This window comes from Eschrichtius robustus, chromosome 9 (genome assembly GCF_028021215.1).
Source record: "Eschrichtius robustus isolate mEscRob2 chromosome 9, mEscRob2.pri, whole genome shotgun sequence".
Taxonomy (NCBI): Eukaryota; Metazoa; Chordata; class Mammalia; order Artiodactyla; family Eschrichtiidae; genus Eschrichtius; species Eschrichtius robustus.
In genome coordinates this window covers 1,426,966-1,451,007 of record NC_090832.1, presented here as the reverse complement: position 1 = coordinate 1,451,007, position 24,042 = coordinate 1,426,966, and the positions used below count along the sequence as shown (strand labels likewise).

General features: G+C 48.6%; 1 protein-coding gene across 2 annotated transcripts in view; it reads left to right on the top strand.

Annotated features, from left to right (window-relative positions):
* The window catches only part of SMOC2 (SPARC related modular calcium binding 2), a 156,922-nt gene that overhangs the window by 50,281 nt on the left and 82,599 nt on the right, over positions 1-24,042 (top strand). For both annotated transcript variants that reach the window (XM_068550706.1, XM_068550705.1), the window contains exons 3-5: positions 5,955-6,061; positions 7,023-7,122; positions 21,515-21,562. In XM_068550706.1, coding sequence (XP_068406807.1) covers positions 5,955-6,061; positions 7,023-7,122; positions 21,515-21,562 — 255 coding nt within the window. The remainder of the gene's footprint in view (positions 1-5,954; positions 6,062-7,022; positions 7,123-21,514; positions 21,563-24,042) is intronic.

Genomic DNA, 24,042 nt, shown 5'->3' with positions numbered 1-24,042 from the left:
GAAGGCAGAGCATCTGGACGTTCCCATGTAGCTCCACCTGCAGGCTTTGTTAACCCACAGCGGCGCTGAGGACCAGGGTGCAGTTTGGCTGCTGGAAATCAGTTAACCTGCCATCATTTTCTTCAGTGAAACAGGTATTTCCATGAGAGGAGTCTGCGCAGGGTGTGTGGCACGTGTGCATAGGTACACGTGTGTGTGTGTGTGTGGGCACGCACCTGCGTGTATGGGTGTGTACGTGTGTCTCGTGCGTGTACATATGTACACGTGCGCGCGCGCGCCTTCTGCCTGGTCCTCTCGGGGGTCTGTGTCCCTGCTTCCTGCTGTGTCTCATCAGACTCCTTTCGCCCACAGGCAGGCTCGGAAATGCCCTTTACGTGTGTGGTTCCAGGACGTCTTAATCTTACTGGCGCTTGTCCCTTGCAGAAACCCTACCCCGGTCCTGTTGACCTTAACTCCTTCATGCTGTTCTAACGGGTCTGATGTTAGAAGCGCCCTCGTTATAGACTGAAGCAGACACAATGAGAGGTAGCGCCATTGCTCTCACATTCAAGCCAGGCTCAGGAACACAGCAGAACTTTTTGAAATGTTCGTGAAAAAAATCTTTTCTCTGTTTGCTTTAGCAACCCTGTATCCTCCAAGGTTAGTTCATCAGAGGAGCCGGGGCAGGCACAACGCGGCCTCAGTCAGTCTGCCCTGCGAAGGTTTGTAGCCAAACTTCACACAAAAGGGCCCTGGGGTCACTTGCACGGGGACCTAGGGTGATGCGTTGATGGCTGTGGTGATCGGTCATCACAGAGCTGCTTCTGATCAGTTGTTTCCTGGATGAATGTTGTAAAAAACGTTGAAATACTTTTATATATTCTTGCAGTTGTTTGCACTTTATCTTACTCTTTTTCCTTTAGGACTGGGCCACCCCAATTATGTACCCTGGCTTTTCCTGTTCTAATTTGTTTCTGTCTTTATGCGTTTACAATGGTAATACTTAAGATGAAAACTCAGTTTCTTTCTCCTCGGCTCTAAGATGCTCTCTCTGGTCAAGGGACGGTTTGGACACTTCCTGTGGCTCTGCCCGAGCTGGGCGGCTGCACGTGGGTGGGGAGTCTTCCTTGGAGTCCTGCTGGCCCTTTATCACAGCACAGCCCTCTGTATCATTTATGCCAAAGAACACTGGCAGCACAGAATTCTTCATTTTCCTCGGAGGCTGGCCTTCAAAATTACGGGTGGGTAAAATATTCCAACTTTTGAAACACAGGGTCTGCCTTCATTCGATGCCAATAAAATTAAAGGCCTGTCACCCTCGGGCTGTTGTTTCTGTGGCCACTACCAAGCGAGAGCTGGCTTCCTCATCAGCTTTGTTCGTTCTGACCCCAGCCTTGTCCGAGCAGCCCCCGTGCTGGCCACGGGGACCCAGCGGTGAGAGCTGTGTCCCCAGAGAGTTGACACCACCGTGCTCAAAACCATCACCATGTAGTCGCCCTGCTAGGTCCAGGGTCAGTAGGTCTATTGACCCGAAAAATACCCAGTGTAGCCTTTCATTGTACATTTCATAAATGGGACTCTAAAATAATCCCATATCCCCAAGGGTTTCTGCCTCAGTAAGGAGCTTGCTGAGCGGCTCTGTCTCTGGGGTGAGGACTTACACAGGAAGAGTTAAAGGAAACGCGATCCGCTTTCTTCTGGGTAATGTTTCCATGTCATCCTGTGTGTGATGGACAGAGGACCTCACAAGAAGAGCTCCCGGGCTCGGGGGCGGTCAGGGTCAGGACCGCCTGTAAACATCAGTGCTCCATGACCTTGTTCTGGCTGAGCCTCCTCGGGTCCTTTTAACTGTTCTTCTCCAAAATTCTTCTGCATAAAATGTGCAGCAAATCTGTCTCTTCCAATAATTGCTTAAACCTGTTCTGAGTGATTTTAGCAAAGTAGGAAATGGTTTGCTTCCTGTTTAAATGAAAACCATCATTAGGAACAACCACTATAAAACATGGCCGTTTATTTCTAGTTTAGAGCAAGCAAGTGCATCTTGATAGTTTCCGTGACTAACATATCTTGAGGCGTAGACACGTTTTGTGATCCCCTTGGAAAAGGAATCTCTTTTACTTTGCAGTCGAGAGAAAACAATTAACAACCAGGTAAATAAATTGCTTACAAAACTCATTATTACTAACAAAGAACTGATCCAAAAAGTTTTATTAAAAACCTGTTGTTCGCAATGCCTTGCTAAACACAGGGAAGAAATTATTTGTAAAGTCTCTGCTCTTTCAGATAACAAAAACTTTCTTAAAAATGTGATCAAATTTGCATCAAAGCAAAAGTTTTTCTTTGGTCTAGTAAAAAAGTGATTGAAGTCCTTGATTAGAAGGAGCTTAATGCTTTGATTTAATTAAAATATTATAATTTTCAGTTAAGCTGGATTTTCCTATGAGGTAAAAATTTGGTCATAGTTTAAAAATGACTATGAACCAAAAAGTTATGTGATACCACTTCATACCCACTAGGATGGCTATCACAATTAAAAATGAAAAACACAGAAAATAAGTATTGGTGAGAATGTGGATACATTGGAACGCTTGTCCATTTTTGGGCAGGAATGTAAAATGGTTCATACACTGTGAAAAACAGTTTGGTGTTTTCTCTATAAATTGAACACAGAATTATCATAGGAGCGAGAGATTCCCCTCCAGGTATATATAACCATAAGACTTGAAAACAGAGGTTCACACAAAAGCTTGTACGTGAGTGCCCAGAACAGCATTACTCATAGTCACCAAAAGGTGGAAACAGCCCAAATGTCCATCAGCACCAGAGCGGAAACACACACTGCGGTGTGTCCGTACGATGGACATTCTTCAGCCCTAAGAAGGAATGAAATGCTGGCACAGGTAACGCCGTGGATGGACATTGAAAACACATTGTCACACACTTTGATTCCATTTATATGAAATGTCCAAAATAGGCAAATCCATAGGGATGGAGAGCATAGTGCTGGCGCTGGGGGAGGGAGGGCTTCTCAGTGGGCATCAGCTTCCCTGTGGAGATGAGAATGCCCTGGAACCACGTAGAAGTGGTGGTTACACAACATTTCGGATGCGCTAAACACCACTGAATTGTACACTTTAAAATGGTTAAAATGACGAATTTTAAGTTTTGCGTAGTGGTCCCACAGTAAGGACAAATTATCGTGCTCATGTTTTGAGGATTTAATTCTCAAACAGTTCAAAATGAAGTGTCCAGAGTAAAATCGCAACAAGGCCCCTGAAGAGTTAAGCACCTGCTTAATTTTTAATCTCACCACAGGAAGCGTAAAGAGAGAAAATATAATTAGGGAAGAAATGTATCACCTGTAAATTCAGCTCCAAGACTGTTGAACCTTTCTGTTCCACTTAAAAGTGATGGACAAATTGGAAAAACTGAGAATAATATAATTCTGAGGCTGTGCTTAATATTTTGATTTCTATAAAGAGGGTCATTTAATTTAGCCTCAGGGTGTACCTGTTAACCACATACGGTTTACAGCGATGTTAAGGGCGCAGGGGAGCGTTGCAGCCGCTCAGGATGAACCGTCCGGGACCTCGGCCGGGGGACACAGCACAAGGGGGCATTAACGACAGTGCGCTGTACACGCGGAAACTTTCTGAGAGGGTCAGCCTCAGGTTAAGTGCCCTAACCACCATAAAATAAAAAACAAAGTAGAAAGAACACTAGGGAGATGTTGCTAATTTGGGGCGAACTCCCTGGCGTGTTTCTGTATTTCCGTAGGATGGATGGGGCAGACTCTCTTCCGCCTCTTCTCAAGAGTGAAGGCCCTGCCCCTGACTAACGCTTTCCAGGATCAGGAGTAACAAACAGGCAGTTGGTGTGAGGCAAACAGCACTCCTGTCTAGTAGGCGGCTATAGACTTGCTCTCAGGGATGCTTGACACGGGCCCTGCAGTTCCTGCTGCAAAGTCTTCCTGGTTTCCTGTGGCTGACTCCTCAGCCACGTGCCAGACGTAAACCCGGAACTGAATGTGCCGTCCGTGTGAGGGGTTTGAGAGCTCTCCCGCCAGTGGCAAGTGCGGAGTCTTTTCCAGAAGCCTGGAGCCCGGAACGGGGCCCGTGGGTGGTTTGGGAAATGTATGCGTTTTTGGCGTGTTCCACAATAGTTCAAATGTTAGAAGTAATTTGTAGCCCCGTCTGTACCCTCGTGGAGACCTTGCAAGCTGAGAACTCATGTCACTTTTCCTTTTAGACAGTCAAACCACAGGTTATGCTAAAAAAATGAGGACAGAAGTCCAGCAGAGCAGTGATTTCTCCTCAGCTAAAACACAGGCTGCATTAAAACCACATGTTGCCGAGTGCTGGCAAAAATGCAGATCAAGACGTGAGGCCTGAGCCTGCCTGGACGTGTTCCCCGAAGCGCAGGCCCATCTTGCTAGAGGCGGCTTCCACGGAGTCCAAGATAAGGGTTTCCGGCAGCAGAGTCAGTGTTCAGACATGGATACTGCAGGACAGGCAGCCCCGAGCCCTGGAGCTCGTGCCCAAATGGCATTTCTCTTGGTTGTAGCCAAGAGATTTTACTACCAAGCAATCAGAAAGTCACCATCTAAAACTGCTGGGCAGTGGACACGTTTGAAGCAGTATCTCAGTGTCCAGAGGGCCTTCCAGATCTAGACAACTTGTAATTTAAATCTGGAAACACGTAAGAAAAATGGGGAAAGGCATTCTTTTCAACTTCTAAATTTCAAAGGAGCTACATCAGATGATGGTCTAAAGAAACAAGACGTGTGCCTGGGGTGCTGCCTGAGGGCGTGAGGCTAGTGGTGGCAGCCCTGGGGACATGCTTCTCCACGGTGGATGCAGATTCTGCACAGCATATTTTCTTGGCCTGTGGTCGTGAGAAGAGGGGCCCTTATCGGGGGTTGGCCCACCCGTGTAACTCCTACCGGGTCCTGAGACGAGCACCAGGAGTGAACAGGCTCTGGTACCGGTTCAGGTGGAGCAGGCCAGCGGCTCCCGGGCCCTGCCTTCCCACCATTGCAGGCCGGCAGCTCCCGGGCCCTGCCTTCCTACTGTCGCAGGGCCGGCGGCTCCCGGGCCCTGCCTTCCCACCAGCGCAGGTCTCCATGGTGGGTCTTGGTGTCTGTTTCCTCATTCCTGCCATCCAGAGCTGGGTTAGATGTGCTTGACTGTTTCAGTCTTTTCCTTTTCTACTAGTTTATGGTGTCCCAGGGGTTATCTTCCTAAGGAACAGTAGAAACATCGTGCTTTGTATCAAATCATCACGTTGTAGTATTTTCATGTGAATATGTGGAAATTTGTGCTCACTTGGTGCGAGGACTGATAAAGATATTTGACCCTTTAATCTGATTTATTGTTGGACTTCCCACTTGAGGTGAGAAGCGTGGGAGCCTGGTATCACTCTGACATCCTAAGAAACTCAGATGCAGAGGAAAGAGGCTGCCGGGTGGACACGGGTGGACCACAGATGGGACGGGTCCCCTGGGCCGCAGCTGAGGGCGGAAGCCACGTGCCCCCAGGCTGCCCGCCCGCCCCGCCTCCCTCCAGGGCAGTGCCTTTGGGCTGAGTTTCACTGTGGCTCCTAGACCCGGTCCCCACTTGGCACGTGGCCTGGCCCCTGTGCTCCGATGGACCCCCTAGGATCCGAGAGTCTGTCTGTGACCGGCGGGGCCACTGCCCGTTTTGCACTGTCTGGCAAGCAGAGTCGACACTTCACCACGGACAAGCCGAGTGGCCTTTCAGAGCCTCGGCTTCCTCGTTCACTGGACGTGGGCGAGCGTCCCTTCCCGCGCTTCCTGCTGAGGCCTGGCCTCCCCACAGGGATCCCGCTCAGCGGCCGGGTGCCCGCCGGGCAGCCCGCCCCCCGCGCCAGGCCCCCCCGGCCCCGGCCCCCTGCACGGCACCTCTGCCGTGCATCCCGCGGCCTGACTGCCGCCTTCGCCCTGTGCCTCCCCGCAGACGTGTCCAGGTGTGTGGCCGAGAGGAAGTACACCCAGGAGCAGGCCCGGAAGGAGCTGCAGCAGGTGTTCATCCCTGAGTGCAACGACGACGGCACCTACAGCCAGGTGTGCAGCCCGTGGAGGGGGCGGTGGGCCTCTCCCGGGGTGGGGGTCTTCCTTTCTGTCTCAGAGTGGTTCCTCCCGAGGGGGTCACTGTCGTAAACAGGGCGAGTCCCTCCCTGGCGCAGGTGCCCCTGTCACGGCCGCGCTGTCCACCCTCACTGCTGGGAAATGGACGGCACAGCTTCCTCCAGGCCGGCTCACGGCTGAGCCTCCGGCTCCAGTTCAGCGTTAGTTGTGGAGGAGAACACGCCAAGGTCACATCCAGTTTCTGGGGTCACCTCGTTAGTCAGTGGCGGCGTCTAATCACCCAGTGCTCTACCTGGAGTGGGTCAATATTGTTATTGTCAATACTATGATTTCTTATTAAGGGAAACAAATTCCTGAAGTACTATGCTAACTGACATAACTTTTGGTAGGAAAAACAAACCACACACAAGACAGGATCTGCTGTGAGCCATCCAATAATGATGTGAACTCTATGTATTTTTACAACAATCATTTGACCTTTGAAAGACTCAGGAAGGAGAGAGAGAAGCTGGAGCCACGGCTGGTGTCCACGCTGGCTGGCTGGTGGTGGCGGGGAGCTGGGGCCATGACGGGACATCCCGCCGGCAGCCGGACTGCAGTCTCCTGTCAATCCTGTCTCCTTGGTGCCTGGGTTTCCCTCTTGTAAGATGCGGGCTCGGGCCCCATCGCAAAGATGAAGGATTAGATACTGAACAGTTACGGGCTGGCGCCCACCGGCGTTCACTGTAAACGCCTCTGGTCCCTTTCGTCCCTAAGCTCCCAGGTTCCAGAGCGTTACAGGTTGTTTGCCGGGTGTTCAAACGCGAGGACTCAGGAAGCACCGGGCCTCCGGGACCTGCGTTGGAAATGAGGCTGGGCTGCAGGTGGTGGAGGGGGCCTCGCGGAGGGCGGGCGCCACTCGCACTGACTGCCCCGTCCCATCCCGTCCCTCCTGCAGGTCCAGTGCCACAGCTACACGGGGTACTGCTGGTGCGTCACACCCAACGGGAGGCCCATCAGCGGCACCGCCGTGGCCCACAAGACGCCCAGGTGTCCCGGTAGGTCCAATTGAATTTACGAGGTGAAACTGCAACTGACATTATTGGCTGCTTTCTGATCATCTTACCAATGTTTGCTCATAACTGAAAAGAAATTCAGTTTAGGTGGAATTATGAGGAATGTTGGGAATGGATTTGAGTCACTGGACAAATCCCAAAGTATTATGAAAACTTTGTTTTTAAGAGAGCTTAGGAATGGAGGATCTGGGTCTGAACCACGGTAGGTTATGGCAATTCGGGACTCTTAATTTTTAGAAATAACCACAAGGACCGTGGTCATCAGTGGAAATGACCAAATGCTTTCATTGGCCGAGAAAAGCGAACATTTCTGTGTTTGTATGTATATGTTTGCAAAGAAAAAGTGGATCATTCGTCACAGATCCCTTTCCAGATGGTTTATTTGTGTTATTTTATTACTCATAAGAGGGCTTCATGTACTGAAGGTAATAATATTGGCAGGAGAATAATCTATAAAATGGTCTGTTTTCCATTAATATTTTACCAAAAATGTTATAAAAGATTCAGATCATTTTTATTTGAAAATGGTCTGCAGCTTGAGTTTTGATTAATTGGTGAGGGAGACCTATCAGACCATTTATGAAGAAATTTCATGATATTTGTGTCACAATTACTAGATTAAGCTTACTAGGGAAAAACATACTGTTATGTAACAATACAAAACATCTTCCTGAATTTTCATGTAAAATATTGAAACGTGTATTTACAGTTTACTTTTAGACCCCTTTTCTGTTTCAAGACGAGGCATCTTATAATTAGAAATTCTGTTCATGATTCAGACATTTATACCAGGAGCCAAGGCACAGGTCAGAACTCATAACTGCTTCAGAATGATGACGTACGTAATTAACAGTAACACAAAACCTTATATTTTAAGTGACTGGTCATCACTTAAAAGCCAGGGGATGTGCGTAATGTGGAATTAAAATATACTTATTTTTAAAACTGTTTTGTCATCCAAGATCTAAATATTGCAGTAAATATATTTTTAGTGAACTTACATTTGCACTTAATAATTCTTTTACAAACTCGTGGAGTAAATGAAAGAGAAAAAAATTAGCATAAGGAGTTGGCCTCTGTGTGTGTCCCTCACTCTGAAAGTTACTTGCAAATGCTTATTTCATTTCAACCAAGTAACAGCATTTTGAGTCAAGCCCAGCCTTATTTTACGAAGGAGACAGCAGAGGAGATACCTATTTCTGTGATTTTAGTGACACCTTTTGAGAAATTAAGTAGTGTCTGAAAGAACTTTCTTAGAAAACCATGAGCAAAGTTGGCTGGATTTCTTATAACTTCCCTGTAACAAACACTTCGTTTCTAGAATCAAACCACTGTACTGTTCACTCACATTATTTTTTCCAACCAGGTAGCAGCAATTTTTGCTGTATAGAAATGCTCCATTGTTTTCACTGCCCATGTGGATTTTTTTGTTTCAAGTGATGGGTTATGGAAGAAGGAGTATTCTTCCCTTTTGCTTAGAATCTGGTGTTTATTGCATGGAAAATGCCAGCGGGGGCGGGGAGGGCGTGTCTCTGAGGACACTTGTGATGTGGGCAGGGCAGGCTTCCTCCCAGACCGGAGACGGGGCTCCCTGTAGGAGTGCCTCCCTTTCCACCCCCGTGGTTTGGTTTTGCAGCTTGGCCAGGGTTATGGGAAAATTCTATGAATCCCCAGCTGTATTCATGCTTTTATTCTGCAGAGATATGGGTGGGGGAGAGCAGGTGCCTGTGCTCGGAACACGTGTGGAAACTGTGCGCTGCAGGGGGTTGTTGAGAGAATCTTGGTATTTAAGGGAGAGTGTTGGGAGGACTCAGTGCCGCACACACAGAGTTTATGATAGACTTTTGCACAATGTAACATAACCTCTTCCCGGATATTGACACATCCTCCCCAATCACTTGCAAGTGCGGTAATGAGCATCACTTTGTGAGAGATTGTGGTTAATAATGTGTATGTCAGCTGGTCAGTTTCCATCTGCAAACCCCCAGGGGCGTCCTTCTCCCTTCCCTGGGACCCTGGCTGACACCTGCTGGGGCTGATATGCTTTGTCCACTCTCTGTAGAGCGTGGGAGTGATTTCCATCTAGTTTATTACAACTGGGTAAATGTCAGCAGTCAACAGAGGTCTTTGGCCTTGGAGTTTGCCCGGAGCTTACCGTATAAACACATTCTATAGAAATTTGAAAATCAGAAAAAGATATTAAAATTTAGCAATAAACAATAACGGTCACTTAGAATGCATGTGTGTGTTTATGATGAACTGGTGCAGACACACATTAAAACTTAGCAGTAAACAATAATGGTCACTTAGAATGCATGTGTGTGTTTATTATGAACTGGTGCAGACACACATTAAAACTTAGCAGTAAACAATAATGGTCACTTAGAATGCATGTGTGTGTTTATTATGAACTGGTGCAGACACACATTAAAACTTAGCAGTAAACAATAATGGTCACTTAGAATGCATGTGTGTGTTTATTATGAACTGGTGCAGACACACGCAGCAGCCCCTGGGGAGGGCGGGGGACGTCCACTCACGGCTGATTTCAGTGGAACAGAGGGGGCCCCAGCATCCATGTCCCCCCGCCCACTCCTCCCAGAAAGACCTTCAAAGGGAAGGATTCTTTTATTTCACAGTCGTGTGTTTTTAAGCCATTAAGGCAAAGCACCAAATTCCTATGGATCAATAAGAAGAATGGGATAATGAGGCCATCTAGCAGAAACAGACAAAAGTCTTGAACAGGCGGCATTTTACAAATGAGGAAATCCTAGGGACCAGCACACATAGGAAAAGGTGCTTGTGCTCATGGGTAGCAGGGAAATGCAAACCAGCCTCCCAGGGAGACTCCCTGACACCCAGGGGAGGGGTAGCAGCAGTGAACCCCGGGGGGCCCTGACGTGCCATCAGCTCGCCCCTGCAGACGGGGCACAGGACGAGCAGACAGGGGCCCGCTTTGTAGCGGGAGGCGTGTGAGAGAGTGTGCATGGCACGCTGGTAGTGATGACCAGATCCTGAAAGCCAGCAAGCGTCCACTGGTGTCGGAGGGAGAGATCACGTGCTTGCTTGGCCCTCGGGTAGGACACGAACGGCGAGAACACAGGAGCTGCTGCAGTGAAACGCGGCTCTAGTGAGTGTGTCCAGGTGAGGGGGCCGGAGCCCGGAACACCGCAGCCCATTTAAAATTCAAAAACCAAACAAAACTCAACTTCAGTGGTCAGACTCTAAGGACAGCGGTGAGGTGTGGAAGGGGGGAGAACTCTGAGATGGGAAAGAGGGCTGGGCCTGGGGGCCCCTCCCCCTGCCGGGACACTGTTTCCCTGGACCTATGGTGATAAGTCACTGAGCTGTGCGTTTGTGTTGACACACTTCATGTGTGAGGGTGATGTTTCACAGATTCAGAAAGTTAAAGATGCAAAGCCCACGGAAGGGGTAACACACTGATTTAAATTCTCCCCGAGGTCATAAGTTACCTGACATCCTTTCCCGAGGATTTTGACAGAGGGAAGGTGCTGGATGTCTAGGAAGCGGCAGAAGGGGAGGTGGGGTCAGGACGGCCCCTTCCCTGCAGGGGAGGGATGGCAGGAAAGAGACTGCAGGAGGGTTTGGGGAACCCCAGTGTCAGGGCCAGCCTCTGCCAGGGGATGCGCAGGACGAGTGGGGAGAGCAGGCTGGGAGCCCACGTCATGGCGACAGTGGCCGGGCTCACACTCACGGGGCTGTCGTGTGTCAGTGTCACGCCCCGAGGTAGAAGTGGTTTTACCTTCCATTTACAGGTGAGAGCCTGACCCGAGGCCCCTGCGCATGTAAGTGACGGGGTTGGGATTTCAATCTATGCTTTTGTCTCCATTGCCCACATTTTCTGCCAGATACCATAATGTGACTTCATGGGCCTTGAGTTCCTTATTTATAAGAAATAATGAGTTCGAACATGTGTAACTCCCAGCTCTGAGCTCCATGACCACGGGGCCGTGTTGTCCAGGCCCCAGCGAGGTGCTTGAAGGACAAGGAGGGCCACTGCCCACTCACTGTGGTGACTCCTCGGTGACCCTGGAACCCACCGCCGGCTTTAATCAGCTTTCACCAAGTCAGCGCACTTCCTGGACCACTGCAGCTCGGGCGCTGACAGGTAATCGCACAGATTTTCACAACAAGGGGAGGACCTGCCTTGTCTCTCCTTCCGGCCACGGACTCGGACTCGTGACTCTCAGTGGAGCTCAAGCCTTAGGGGGCAGGGAGCTTGGGGGGAGAAATCGGCCCCTTTGGCCCTTGTTGGCACCTGCTTCCTGGTGACGGGATCGTTCCCACGCGGTGAGGACCCTGGGAACGGCATCAGAGGCGTCCCTTCAGTGGGCGGTAGTGGCCAGGCCCCGTGACGCTCGTCCTCGTGGAGGCTCCCCCTTCCCTTCCTAGAAACCCACCCGTCGTTTCTCGTTCACAACCATCTCCACCAGCAGCACTTACCGAACCTTCGCCAGGCCAGGCGCCCACAGCTGGACACACCCGTCGAGGATCTGGGAGTTCAGTGCGGAAGCCGCGGGCCCCCAGAGAGGGGCGACTCACCGTCCAAGAACGCGGGGAGGCGTCTGGAGGAGACACTTCCCAAAGAAGAGGGGCAGAACTGGCTCCTTCCACTGCTTGGTCTCTAGGGGCCCTGGGTCTGCTCTTCCCCTTACCAAGTCAGGTGGGGAGGTGAGCAGGGGCGGGAAGGGCTTTCCCTCTTCTGGGGAAGCAGCAGCATGTTGCCCTGAGATGTGTTCAGGACCAAACAGCTGCTCTTTGAGCTAAATCCAAACTCACTCCCAGCCCTGCCCTGCCTGACAGCAGGCGCTCCTGGAGATTATACCCCCAGCCCTGCTGGTCTAGACCCCGGGTCTGCTGCGGGGCTTCACTCGCACCAGGCATGCTCAGGACGGTCAAGGCAGTGCCAGGCAGCCCACTGGGTCTTCCCTCCGTCTTTCTTGCTGCTGAGGGGCCGGGGCCGCAGGTCTCCATCCAGGCACAGCTGATTTATATTTATTCTGTAGGGATTTTCTCTTGTTCTTCTTTCTAAAGATTTGAAGACTGACATTGCTGGGGGCGGGAGGAGAGCTTAAAAACAAAGGACTTTTTTCCGGGGGAGGATTTCTGTAGCTGGCCCATTCTCGATTATTTGGAAATGGCTTCGGGGTTTTAATCTCATCTCCCTCTGTTCCCGTGCACCCTAGCCAAGAGTTTATTCCTGGCGTGAGTACAAAGCAGTCGAAGACATTGTAAGCCGAGCCTACATGCAGGAACTCTTAATATTACAATATCCAAAGAATCTTCATATGTAACTCAGCTTGAGGTATGCTTTTGAAGTAAGCTACAGACCTCGGGTTATAGAAGAGACGAGAAACACCCATAACTGCGGCTTGAGATTCTGCCCGCACCGCCCTGCACCCCTCTTTAAACCAAGGCCAGTTGTAGGGACAATGTTTCTGGGGAAGGAGTGGAAATCTTGTTCATACGGCCATGGCCACATCAAGTGTTTGAGGAGTTCCTTCTCAAAGTGTAGAATACGATCTACTCTTTGATTTTAATGATGGAAATCTTTGCAGGAATGAGCAAGTCAGTGGTCGTTTCTGGGAGTTTACTCAGCTCGTATGCATTCTGATGACAGCTTCTCGGACCAACTTCTAAATTTGGGTTTTGGAAGACCTGGTTATAAATGACAGAGAAACTTGGATTAGATTGAATAACTTTTCTATGTTATTTACATTAATTGAACTATGATCTTTGCATTTTCCTACCATGCCTAAAGTTTTGGCCTCTACCGGAAATGGTAGAACTCCATGTTTGTATGAATATCCTTATGATTTTTGAAAATTTTCACTTTATAAAGAGAAGCTTTTTTTCACCAATGAATTTCCCTGGTAATAAGTTAAGGGCCCTCCATAGCTGAGGAACTTGAAAGAAACATCCAGAACAACTGAATTCCCAAATATTGAAATCAACAACACAGCTGTGCCTCTGAAGTACCTCTTGATGAGAATTATTCAAATACACATTCAGAGTCCTTTGCTTGATGGGAAAGGTTACAGATCAGAGGGATCAAAATGGCTTTTTCTTCAGGCTTAACAATTCTCTTCCTGAAAAGGATACTTGTTAAAATAAAACATTTGAATACCTATTGGTGAGGAAATGTGAAAGAAACAACTGTAACAAGACATAGAAAATGCATTGAACGGAGCCGCATTTCAGATGGAGGTAAGCCCCGGGGGAGGGGTTGGCTTTGCTGCCAGCCTTCACTGCAAACTTCTCTAAGGAAGTGATTTTTTAGAAAAAAATATACATTATATTACTGTCTAACACCTACTGTTATGACGATTTTTGAAGTATTGAGGAAATTAATTTTACATCCATGATGAGAAAAGATAGTAATTTGATACAGCCAACATGGGATATGTAAAATTTCTGATAAAAGTTCCAGATTGTGGAAATTTCAGAAGGTGTTTAATTGACACTGAAAGATTTTTAAAAAATTAAGTCAAATATTCAAGGAAAAGACCACGAGGTGCTGTTATTGTGCTAAACAAGACTTAGAAGCCTGTTTGAGAATCAGCATTAAGGACCTCTGATGACCCCGTCTGACCAGCACCAGCCAGGAGGCAGATTTTCCCTCGGCCCTTGCCCAGAACCCTTGCCCTCGGCCCCTTGTCTGCGCCCAGAGCCACAGCTGTCTGTCTGTCTGTCTTTTCCTTTTCAGTTTGGACTTCTTTTGAATTATTTATTTACCTGATGGGCAACATGTTGGTGTTTTTAGTTTTCCTTTCTGGAAAAAGTTACTTTCTGGTGTATAATAGTTGATTTATATTATAATCTGCTCTCTTATTGTACTCCATTATACATTTAATTTGGTGGCTACTTTATAACCGCATCTTTCATTACTTTAAAAGGGTACTTTATAAACTGTCCTCTTCCACACTTAAGCCATAAATAGCTTTTTTCTGATATTTTCTAATATTTAACAAAACTTCATAAATTAAAAGGTCTTTTAGAAGTAAATGATCCCAGAACATATAACTCTATATAAGTAACAATGGATAATCTTTTCCAGAGGTATCCCATGTCTCCACATTAAAAAACAAGTATATGTATTTTCCTTATTTTTTTTAAACAAACAGAACAATTTTTTATGGCACCTTTTTAAATGTACAACTGCAATGGTCAAATGTTGGGAAGATTCATGAAACTATTGACTGTGAACGACCCTGTTGCAAGAATGATAGTGATGTTTGTTTTCTCTGGCCATTGAAATACGTTAACATTCAGACATTAAAGTAAAAAATATAAAACAGAGACATTAACGTGGACACTGATGGAAAGTAAATCCAGAAATAATCTCTCAATTTTTTAAAGCAAAATTTGTGATTTACTGATTTCTTCTCTTACCATCTTGAGAAGGGGATTCTCAGATGTGGGTCAGGCGGGGTGCTCAGCTCAGACTGGATGAAGTCTTAACATCCCTTTTGCCTGATGCCCATCCAGCCAGGAATCACTAGGTAAGAAAAAAGACGCACGGAGAGTAAACCCAAGGTGACACCCCCTGTCCTTCGGGACGGGGCGGGCCTTCTTCCAGCCCATCAGTTTTGCAGAGGCTCACTGCGGGGAGACGAACCGATTTTGTTTGGTTTCTGGGTCCACAGAAATATAAAAATAGGAAAACAGGAGACATCGTGGTGGGTCTAGGGGAGCTGCTGGGGCTTGACAGACGAGACATAGACAAGTTCATAATAACAAAAAGAATATAATAATAATAATAATCACTGCAGAGAGCACAGGCCAAGCCCTTTTCCTTAGAGCTCTGGTGCCCAAATTTTGGTCCACAAAGGGGCCTGACAGCACAGATTCCTGCCCCCCACCCCAGAATTTCTGATTGCATGGGTCTGGAGGGAGGCCTGAGGTCTCGCTTTTTTGACACGTTTCCCGGTGAGGACGCCGGTGCTTCTGGGCAGAGGGGCGACCGAGAGCCCCTGCCTGCGGTGGCCCGTCTCCACTGTCAGCCCCTGGCCATCTCTGGGCGAGAGACACAGGGCCTGGCTCTGTCTCTCCTCCAAGTGGCCTGACCAGCCTGCTGGGGTCCTGGCTCGGTCCCACCGCCCGGACGTCACCTGAGCTGAGTCGGAGCGTTTGGTCCGAGCCCCTCGGGCGTCTGGTGGAGGAAGATATGCTTCGGCAGGTGTGCCTGGATGTGAGAAGGTGGGTGTGGCCGCAGGGGCTCCCCAGGGGCCGCGGGCAGAGCTTCCCCCGGGGCACCCAGGTCTCGGAAGGGTGCCCGAGGCCGCCCCGGCACAGGGCCGGGTGGGCAGTCTGGAGGGGACCTGGCCTGAGAGCCCCAGCGTCGGCTCCGGGGAGGCCCGCGCCTCTGCACCTGGGCCGGCCGGCTGTGCTCCAGAGGACGCCCGTCCAGCTCAGAGGGACCACTGCCCGCCCCCGGGGCCGTTTGCTTCGCTGGAGGCAGAGGGACCAGGGGCACCGGCGCCCACTCTAGATGATCCTGTCTTTGCTGCCCTGTAGGTCAGGCTGCCTCACCCACTGCCCGGCTGGGCACACCTTCCTGGAGCCCGTCCCCCGGCCTCTGGCCTCGCAGGGCGGCTCAGGGAGGGCCCTGGTCACAGCCAGGTCACCGGAGTGTGTCCTCAAGGGTTTTGACTGCAGAGGGCAGGCTCCTGCTTGTGCCAGAAGCACTGGGTAAAAAGCTCTGGCTTTGTGGGTGGTTTCTGGCAAGGGGGAAAGCTGCTGAGGATGGGAGTGAACAGTGAAGGTGGCTGAGAAGTGGGGTGAGGCGCCCGAGGTCCCGGAGCGGTGCCTTACTTTACTCGGCCAGCGGGGTCCAGCTGGGGAGGGGCCGGGGCAGCGCACTGCCCCGGGGCTGCCCTGATGCCGTTCTGAAGGTCCACGTGGTGCCCGGACTTCCCAGGTTTTCAGCTGCTTTGACCCAGACGTTAACTGAGTTGCAGCCCCATCAACGTTGGGAAGTAAACTGCGGGGCATAACGCCGTACTGATTTATTAAAAGTCACCCCGATGGCCCCCACTGTACATGCTGGTTCAACTGTAGGACGGCCCCCGGCACCGACAGAAGGGCCGTGGCCCGGGCTGTTTTCAGGAACTCTGGCTCCAACGTGGACTCAGCGCCTGGCCCTCGCATCCCCAGCACGTGTTCCAGGCAGGGCCCTTTTCTGACTCTGCTCTCCAGTCCCTGGGCCTGTCCACAGCCAGGAGTGCGTAAGCAAGTCTGAAGTCAAGCAGTGCTGTCAGGAATGGCCAGGGTTGCATCAACCTTCAGGTTACGCCCAGGCCTTCCACACGCGGGCTCCATGCACTGGTCTCTGCAGAGGACGAGGTGAGAGGAGAGCCTGCTTGTGTCCTTGCAGACAGAGGATGTGTGTAGAAGGACACAGACATGGTGCTTACAGAGAGCCATCTGGAGCCCGCACGTTGGCTATGCTCTAAGACCTGCTGTGCTCCTCTCACTGCCGGCCTGTGCTCTCGGCTCCCCTCTGCTGTCCTTTCTGCCTCATGGGGGTTCTCCTTCCAACCTCCTTGGGGATGCCAGCCGTGACTGCTCAGACCAAGTTAGTTCCCCTGCGGGCTAAAAGCACAGGCATGGACCCTGGGTCTGCCACTTACTGGCCAAGTGACCTTGGGCTGTTACACCTCTCTCTGGGTCTCAGTCTCCTCATCTGTCTAATGGGTATAATAATGGCACCTACTTCAGGGTTGCTGCCATCATCAGATGACTTAATGTATGTGATGTTCGTAGAATGATGACCAGCACACAGAAGGAACTGTAGAGACTATGTACACAGTTGTAATATGAATTATTTGAATAATTTCTGTTTAATGCCTATCACTCCAAAGTAGATGGAACTTTTTCGTGCTGAACATGTTGAATGAATGAATGAAAGAAAGTGGCCACAGAGAGGCCGACGTCACGCGGGTCTCCTGCCAGTGGCTGCACACTTTAACCATTTGCTCTTGAGTGGAGACAGTATTACTCTTTGTTGCAAGCGGCTGTTACCCTCTTGACCTATAAAATACACATACGTGAAGAGAGAGGCTACAGGAGGAATTAACAACACGCAGACACCTGAGTGTCCTGAAATATTTTCAGTGAAAATTCACTGTGGCCTCTTATGTGTTGATTTCTCTGCTGGCTTCTTCCAGCCTGTGAGGGAGGTCCCCACGCTGCCATTTTACAGATGAGGAAACTGAGCTTTGGGCAGGTGAGGGCACCTGCCCAGGGCACAGAACTGGTAGGTAGTGATGTTCGTTCTGTCACCCACGTTCTGCCCTCTTCCCACAACACACAGTCGCCACGGTTATGCACGTCATCCGCACGTGGTGCTGACCAGAAAGTCCGAGGCAGAGCAGCCAGACAGCTCCTGAGAAAAGCCAGAAGTCCTTACCCTGCAGGAAGGGCCTAGAAGGATGGTGAGACCTGGTTTAGGTGCAGAGCTTTGTGGGACCTCTGCTTTCAGAGCCCAGGGTCAACAGTCTAGCGACCAACTCAAAGGAGCAGGAAGAGAAATGCTCGTCCAGAAGATATGGAGGATTGTAGCCTCTCTGCCCCTTCTACTCCCTTTCCTTCCTTCTTTCTTCCTTCCTTTCTTTCTTTTTTTCTTTCTTTCTTTCAGTCCTTCTTTCCTTCCTTCTTTCTTTCCTTCCTTCTTTCCTTTTTTCTTCCTTTCCTTCTTTCCTCCCTTCCTTCTTTCTTTCGTTCTTTCCTTTCTTTCCTTCTTTCTCCCTTCCTTCCTTTCTTTCCCTCTTTTTCTTTTTCTTTCTCTCTCTTTCTCTCTTTCTTCCTTCCTTCCTTCCTTTCTTTCCTTCCTTCTTTCTTCCTTCCTTCCTTCTTTCCTTCCTTTTTTTTCTTTCTTTTTCTCTTTCTTCCTTTCTTCCTTTCTTTCTCTCTCCCTTTCTTTCTTTCCTTCTTTCCTTCCTTCCTCCCTCCCTCCCTCTTTCCCTTTCTTTCTTTCTTTCTTTCTTTCTTTCTTTCTTTCTTTCTTTCTTTCTTTCTTTCTTTCTTTCTCTCTCTCTCTTTCTTTCTCCCTCCCTGCCTCCCTCCCTCCGTCCCTTCCTTCCTTCCTCCCTTCTCTCCCTCTCTCCCTCTTGTCTCACTCTCTCTCCCTCTGGCTGAAGCAAAGCCACGTGACATTGCAAATCTGCTCCTGGACATGAGATTCCAGAAAGGAGTAAATCACTGCAGCTTGTTTAACTGTGCTCTGAAGGACCATCAGTCTACTTGCTAAGCAAGTGCCTGCCTGCAGTGAGCTGACCTCATTAAACCCTCTCACGGCTCCTCTGGCTGCACACATTGCAGCCCCTCTGCCCCTTACTCATTTCTAAAGTGCATTGCGTGCTTGTGGAAAGGGCTCATCTTAGACCACCAACCCTTTCAGCAAACACTGCACCCTGCCTGGCGCTGTTTTGGCAGCAAGCGGGCACTGCTGAGCGTAGCTGGATTTGAACCAAGGACTCAGGGCCACAGGGCTCATTATTCTTCCCCTTGACCATAGCCAGTCCCCTCACATTGTCCTTCTGTGGTTTCCTCCACCAGAAATGCATACCTGAATTGCTAAAAAAGCCACCCTTCTAAAATAGCGTTTAAATGGGATGAAATCTCACAAATGGAAGGAATTCAAATGTGTCCTTTGAAATAGGAATCTGAGGGGCAGAGTGCTCCTGCCTGAAGGTTCAGCCAACCAGCCCATGGTCTGCAGAGCTGTTGACTGCCCTCCACACTCCTATGTCTGGGCTCCCTTTCTGCACTTGCATCCTGGAATCTCACCTGCTCCGACTCTTGGGAGTTCTTCAGCGAATTCGTACCTCCAGAAAGATGTAATGAAAGAACAAGAGTGGCGTTGGGGTTCTGGGTTCCTGGATTCTCCTTTGCCCAGCGGCTTTGCTGTGTGGAGAGTGATGCCCGCCTGTCTCCCAAGTCCTTGAGGACAGGGAGCCGGGGGAAGCTGGGCCGGAAAGGCGTGGAGGGGCTTCTGGTCCAGAGGCAGTTGGATGAGAAGTACATGCCCTGTTGGGATTGCCCACCCCGCCCCCCCCCCCACCCAGTTCTGTGCAGCAAAATATTTGGAGCGGGCTTCCCTGGTGGTGCAGTGGTTGAGAATCTGCCTGCCGATGCAGGGGACACGGGTTCGAGCCCTGGTCTGGGAAGATCCCACATGCCGCAGAGCAACTAAGCCCGTGAGCCACAACTGCGGAGCCTGCGCGTCTGGAGCCTGTGCTCCGCAACAAGAGAGGCCGCGATGGTGAGAGGCCCGCGCACCGCGATGAAGAGTGGCCCCCGCTTGCCGCAACTAGAGAAAGCCCTTGCACAGAAACGAAGACCCAACACAGCCAAAAATAAATAAATAAATAAATAAATATTTAAATAAATAAGTAAAAATTAAAAAAATATATTTGGAGCAGGTTATCCAGGGATGCTTAGTTCTATGTTAAAATTATTTCTACATCTTAGGAACAGGATGGAATTAATTCCGTGCGGATTTATTTAAGTGAACACAGATTGGATTGGCGGTGGCTGGTGAGTAAGCCACACACTGGTTGGTTCAGAGACAGAAAGGGAGCCGAGGGAGCAGGTAGATACTCGCTCAATATTGTCTTCAGACCTCAGCCGCTAATCAGAGCGTGAACCAGCAGCTTGGAGACTTCAGGCCCTAGGTTACAAAATATTATCTTGATTCAATCGAGAAGCTCTCTTGGGGAGGGGGCCTTCTAATCGTTATTTGGGATGTTTGCATTTAGCTCAGAAGAGTAAAACCTACGTAGTCGTATTCAGAAATATTACTGAAATATTGTCATTTCCCAGTCAAAATAGAAAACATTTTTTGACTCTCTGCAGAAACACATGATAAAAATAAACCAATGACTAAGAAACTTAAGCCCTTTAAGAAATCTGGATTTGTAAAGAGATGCTACAAAGGGAGAAACAAGCAAAGTAGGATCTTGAAAGCTTTGTCAGAAGGCCACACAATGAGCTCACTTTATATCCCTGGGAATTCTCACCAGAAGTAAAGTCCTGTGTTTTGACCCTGGAAAGCATGTGACATTTCACTGCATGGTACCAGCCACAGCTGGGAAATAACCAACAGCTGCTTTGGGGAGCACCTCAAATATTGTGCAAATAGATGCACCAGGAAAATCTGGTCCTTTTTACCTGTTGACCAAACTGCATTTCCAGATGCTTATGATTCAGGTATTTCAGACAAGCAGCTGGGGTGGGGAGGACAGGCTGTGTCTCCTGCAGAACCCCACTCAGGCCACCTAGTGTCTACTGTTGTATCTTGCTCCTTCCTGTAACCCCTGGGCTGAGTGTAGGGGAACCCACGCCCTCAATGTCATTTCTGTCAGCGTTTGGAGGGATGAAAAGCATCCCTGCCTTATACTGTCTGCCCTGTCCTTCGGGGTTGCGTCTACAACGAACTGCTCGTACATTTCCTGCTCTAGAACCATTATATTTCCAAGACAAGATAAACATTCCAAAATGTCCTAAAGTTTATATCTTTAGTATAAATACAAGTCTGTATTTCAATGTTATATTCGAAATTGAAAAAAACAAGCAATGAATTTCAGGTTTTATTTCATGAGATATTCTAGCTGTGGAGTCTTGCTAGCATATGACTGGGGGAATTATAAATGAATCCTGGATGGAATATTCTGAACTGGATGGGCAGATAAACTCCAAATTAATGCTGAACAGAATTTGCTTATTCCTTTGAGTAGTTGTAATAACAGTGAGGAAAATGTTGGTGCCATAACGGTTTCAGTCTATGGGGAAGGCAGAGCAAGGCCTCCTATTTGTAATGTAAACCTTTCAGTGTAATATAATTGTTAAAATTTTGTTATAAATTACTCAGTTAACCTTAGCGTATTTGCTGTACTCCCCTTACAAAAAGATGGTTCTTCAGTTTTCCATAAATCAGAATTCAGCTGAAACCAGGGTTTTTATTTATCTTTAGTTGAATAACTTTTTATTACTTTTTAACAGTTTTTTAAAAATCTAATTCACTCAACTATCCCCACATAGTGATGTATGTTAAAAAGGTTAGTATCATATTTTTAATGTGAAGAAACCGCTCTATTTTGTACCCTAGAGGGTCTTATGTACAACCCAAGCCAGGTAACCAGAGAAATAGGAGCTAATCTTACATTTCCTAGTTTTGGGCTTGTGATTCAGATGACAGAGTCACCCCAGGGCACTAGGTAGCTTGTGTAAATTAACTAGAAAGTGACAAAGCCCTGTGAATTAATCAAAATGGAATAAAATGTTTGTGTAACAATTAGTGATGAGCGTTTGAGAGCCAAGAATAATTTTATCCCTTATTTTCCTCTTTTAGGTTCCGTAAATGAAAAGTTACCCCAACGGGAAGGCACAGGAAAAACAGGTAACTATCTTAAAATGAACTTCCTTGATACATTACTACAGCGAATCCAATCTATGCCTTAAAATAACTTCTCAAGTTAAAATGTCAATGTATATCAGTGATGGTAATGAGAACTGAAGCCCTTTGTTAATTATTTATTCATTCAGCAAACGTTTATTCGACCCTTAGGGTTGTTGGGACCTGGCAGGTGCCGGGCACGTGACCTGCTGGGTGACCCACTTGTGTCTGCGTCAGGGCTTCTTAGACGTGGCTTGTGTTGGGACCACCTGTGGACGGTGTTAGGATCATCCCGGGTCTATATCTGTGCAGAGGACTCCAGGGCTGGCACGAGCCTCTAGCATAGCAGCTGTCGGAGGTCACTAATGGAGCTCTGCCTGCTGTTCCTCATAAGAAGGTGGCTGTTTCCATCTATGACAGTCACTCCTTCTGGGACCAGTACCCCAAGAACCAGACGGAGCAGGGAGCATTTCCTTTGGAAATCATCCCACGGCTCCTGGAGCATTTCTGCTGGCTGCCGCAAACCCACCGTGACCTCTTTGCCCTTCCCTCAGCTGTCACCCGTTAGTCCCAATGACACATTTTCTGTCTCTATATTATATCAACCTGTGAAGTCAGCATCTATTTTTAAGATGAAATAAAAATAATGTACCAACATCTTAAGCACTTTTTTTTCCTGAGGTAGGTTATAGTATATGAACCAGTAATAGAGAAAAGTGATAGGAAGTCAAAAGACCCCAGTTTTATTCAACCCAGGTCTTTTAAGAGTGTATTGAAATCACGGTGGCCACTGTCCTTGCCCTGGAAAGATTGTAGAGTCTTTGTATCATTAAGATAAATCCATGAGATCCACACAGATTGGCACACGAGTAAATGCCAGCTGTGTAGACAGCACGCAGGGCAGGCGCAGACGAGGGCGGAATTGGAGTGGTTTCACAGAGGAGGAGGAGTTGAGTGGAGCACGGTGGGTGTGAAAGCTGGGGCAGGTGTGGCGTGGGCAGAGACCCTCACAGGTGGGGAGAAGAGCCCAGTTCGTAGGTGAGAGAGGGACCGGCAGGTGGGGTCAGGACACTGGCTCGGGACAGGGTTTCCGTGTGGGAAGGGGGAGATGAAGTTGGGGTGAGCATTCTGGTATGTTTTAGAGGAGAGGAGGTATACATGTTCGTGGTGGGAAACAGGAGTCAAATGCTGAAAGGGAGGCGGAGGGAAGTACTCTTCCAGGCGCCCGCACCCAATCCTGTTCACGGTGATACAGGTTGAATCCACTGTAAAAATACTTAAAAAATCCCCGGGGAATTGGCACGTGGGCTCAGAAGTGGATTTAAGGGAAGAACACGTTCCTTCTACTGAAGCCCCTTGATCTACGGACGTGCCTGTCAGAGGAAATACCTGAGAATAAGTAACGAAGCTGGTTTATCGGGAAAAAGAGACATTTAACAAACTCCCCTGGAGGGAAAGTGAAAGGCACCAAGCTGTCCATGACTTTGCTTCATTTTCTGAAGGCTGAGCCCAGTAGGTGCCAGTGGGCTAGTTGCACCGGGACAGACTCTCAAGGGGCCAGAGCATGGTGGTGGGTGAGAGGATCATGCTGCCCGGGGGCCTATGGCCAAGGCAGGAATGTAGGGGCCTCTGGTGCTGGCATTAGGGGCGGGGGAGGGAGAGGCGTTGGGGCCGGCACCCATTATTGTCCCTCAAGGGCGCCCCCCGTCACCTCTCGCCGTGGTTATTAGCTCGGCTGAGAACTCAGACTGGCCTGGACCCAGGGATCAGATTGGGGCTGCTGGCCCCAAAGTGGTGGTCTGCTTAGGCCTCAGCAAAAAGGTGCAACATTAGCTATGTACTTTATGGTTGTCATTCCAAAGGATGTTTAAATATGCTAAGACTTTTCTCAGTATGTTCTGTTAAGACTTTCAAATATGTTAAATATGTTTTAAATATGTTCCCCATTTCATTCTTGGGAGAAGATTATAGGATATTCAATAGCAAAATACTTCTAGTTTATTCCTACTATCATTATTTGACTTGGCTATTTCAGATAAATGGTGCTACATTTTGTCAGTATCTTGACAGATAACAAGCTTTTTTTCAGGAGACGGTTAAATGTTAAAGAATTTTTAAAATATTCTTTTTGCTTTTCCCCTGAAAAGAACTTATGGGAAACTTCATTTTTACTCTTCAGATAGCTGGGATAGACAGTAATGAGTCACAGTTAGCGACATAAGCCAAGTGGCTGCTCCTTCTCTCTGCCACTGCTTGCTGTATTTTGATTCTGAAATTATTAAAAAAAAAAAAAATCACACGAATAAAAACACTAGGATGGTTCTCGAGAGCCCCCCGCAGTATGCCTTGTAACAGCGTCCCTGGCTGGGGCCCCCTTGCCTGGGCGGCTTCTAGAAGCTTGCTTACCAGGGAACCCAACGAGTGTTTTTCAACTAATTCCATAAAGACTGTGTCCTTGGAATAATGTTTTCAGTGAAATGGCG